At 39.8% G+C, this 2,723-nt stretch overlaps 1 protein-coding gene across 1 annotated transcript; it reads right to left on the reverse strand.

The window, feature by feature from the left end:
- Nucleotides 1-550: 550 nt before the first annotated feature.
- On the reverse strand, nucleotides 551-982 carry LOC141027187 (uncharacterized). The gene has a single exon (XM_073504167.1). The coding sequence runs from the start codon at nucleotides 980-982 to the stop codon at nucleotides 551-553; it is 432 nt and encodes a 143-aa protein (XP_073360268.1).
- Nucleotides 983-2,723: the final 1,741 nt, after the last annotated feature.

Below are 2,723 nucleotides of genomic sequence, written 5' to 3' on the forward strand. Positions count from 1 at the left end.
ACACCTTTGGTTAGAATGGTCTGTAGATTATTATTTTTTAGAAATATTATTATTAATGGTCTTTTTCTATAATTACTCTTGTGGACTGCATGTGGACACATGTGTACTGCTTATGTTTACCGTTGTGAACTGCATTCATCTTTCTTTTTTAGTTATGATTTGTAGTCAGAGTACTTAATTTTTTTGTTTAACGTTGTTTTTGAATATGTTTTGTATCTGTGTAGTATGTTTTGGTATCACACATTAAATTTTTCAAAGTTGTCTGGATACTTGTTCTAATACAAACTCCGCAATCATTACCTAGTGCAAACTAAGTTACAAGCGGTTCTGCATGAGAAGCAAACTAAGTTCGGCAAAAGCAAATGATCACAAGCAAACTAACGATACATACGCAAAAAACAGAAAGAAAATTTGATGATAATTCTAAAACGACATTGTTTTTACAAAAGAAACGTTCGATATGAAGCAATGGACATAACCAAAACCTTGCAGACATTAAACAGGGAACAACACAACCACTAAAGTAAAATGAAACTAAACATAGCCCTGATTATTGGTAGTTGCTGTATTGGATTACACCCTTGTTCTTCTTCTTCTTTGTTTCTTTTTCTCTTTTTGCCCTGTCCAGTCCCATTATGACATCGTAGATGATTCTCCATGACTCATATGTTGCGAATGCATCTATTTCTGCATACTTGATAAGCTTATCTGGCAGCGGGCAAAATTCCCACAGAGTATGGTCCTCCTTGCGATTAATTTTTTTCTTCATGTCATGGTAGTGAATGTCTATCATCCTGCCGGCAACATCAGCCAAAGAGTCAAACTCCTTTTTATTGTATGGGTCTCTCCATTCCACCTGAATATCAATGTAGTTGTCGGAGTTGATCTCCAAGCCAGATAGCTTCAGCTTGCTTTTGTCTCCTTCAATGGCGAATCCGACGAAGGTGTACTCACCATTCATGAGGAATTTGTCTAGTTCCATTGGCCCGCAAGATGTTTGTATAGACTGAATATAGTTTATTTTTTAGAACCACCAATGTTTTTTTGTTTTTTCTGAAACTGAAGTGCAATATGAATACCTGAATCTGTTGTAGTGAGTAGCTGCTAATACTCTGTACAGCATAACTAGTAAATCTGATAATAGATTGCATAAACAATGCATGTTTCTGCATGTTTGTATTCTTGAATTGAATTTCATACATGTTTTATATAGTAATGGTGCGGTTTGCTATTGTTCAGGCAAATAATTTGTATTTGGTAAAACAAAATAAAACTGCGTGTATCGCTAGATCATATAATTCAAGAATTGAACACATGAGTTACCTGGAGCCAAATGAAAACTGTCAATGAATTCCTATGCCATGCTTTTTAAAAATGAGAACCAAAGTTTCAATAATGGCAATTGCGATGAAGAAAATTTAAAATCAATATTGACAAGCAATAGTACAGATTGATAGTTATTCTGACATGTCTTTAGCTGCAGAGATGTGGTAGACAAGGCATTCTTTTTCTACGCATAGCTGGAGCACTGCTGCCCGCTGTGGCTTCACGTAGTGCGTGTACTCGACATCAACGCCGACTAGTTTGATGGGCATTCCGCCGAGCTTCCTCCTGAGCGTGGATAACATCTTGTCCATGTCTTGACCCTTGCTTGTGCAAACGACGTGGAGCTTGTGGTTGCCGTGGAGGTCAACGTCGTGGAGCTCCCTGTGTACCTGCGGTGCTGCTTGTACAGAGGTGCATCCGCCATGACTCTCCTCTGCTCTCTCGTGTTTGTTCTGGAGAGGGAGGTTAGTGAAAGGAAGTGTGGAGAAGAAGATGCAATGGGGTTTTGGGGGGGACGAAGCAGTTGTGTTTTCTCCTCTGCTCTCCTCTGCTCTCCGTGACAGGACGTGGGGTTGGTGGAGCGGGGTGGTAGCGTGGTGGGGCTGTGTTTTTAGTTACGTGGCAACTGCAGAGAGGTTCTGCTATGAGGAGGCTGTCTTAGTGCATTGGAAATCCGGAACGTCGTCGCCTCTTTTTTCGTCACAAGTTCAGATATGCACGCAACTGTCAGAAAATGTGATGATTGTGTTTTCGGTGAATTTTCCTAGTAAGTGCACTTCTTCGCTATCACGACAGAAGCATATGTCCACATAGTGTACTGCATACAAGTGAAATTTATTCTTCGTATACTGAATTATATCGGATCAGGATTCATACAGATGTACGCACATTTAGTTATTTGATGGACTTCTTTCTTTTTTTCTCTTTTTTATATGTGATGGTGATGCAGCTTTTGTGTGGATGGAGGGTAGTGTGAGTAGGGGTATCGGACTGCTTTGCTTAACTAACAGGGATGCATTCTTCATTTTAGCCATACTGCAATGCAGTAGAAAGAGAACTGCATTTCAGAAATACAAATACTTCGTGCTTCCACGTGACGAACTGCATTGCTATATGTTGCGGACTGCATTTGTACGTTGACTGCAGGCTTCCTGCGTTCTATTTATTAGAGCAAACTGTAGTTTCTGGCAGTGCCCACGCACATTTTTGTTGTTGTTGTTATTCATTTAAAAAATGTTTCTCATTTTTCTTTGATGTTTTATTTTTTACTTATTGTTTTTTAGTGGGCCGTGTTATTTTAACTACTCTAGCATGTTGGGCCTGTGTTTGGGGAGTGAAGACGTATTCGGCCCAAGTCGGCATGTCAGCACAGCTGACTCCCGGTGCGATGTGTGTGC

The sequence above is a fragment of the Aegilops tauschii genome, chromosome 7 (genome assembly GCF_002575655.3).
Source record: "Aegilops tauschii subsp. strangulata cultivar AL8/78 chromosome 7, Aet v6.0, whole genome shotgun sequence".
Lineage (NCBI taxonomy): Eukaryota > Viridiplantae > Streptophyta > Magnoliopsida > Poales > Poaceae > Aegilops > Aegilops tauschii.

Excerpts from the sequence above, each read along its gene's own strand:
- LOC141027187 (XM_073504167.1), bottom strand. The coding sequence starts at position 982 with ATGGAACTAGACAAATTCCTCATGAATGGTGAGTACACCTTCGTCGGA.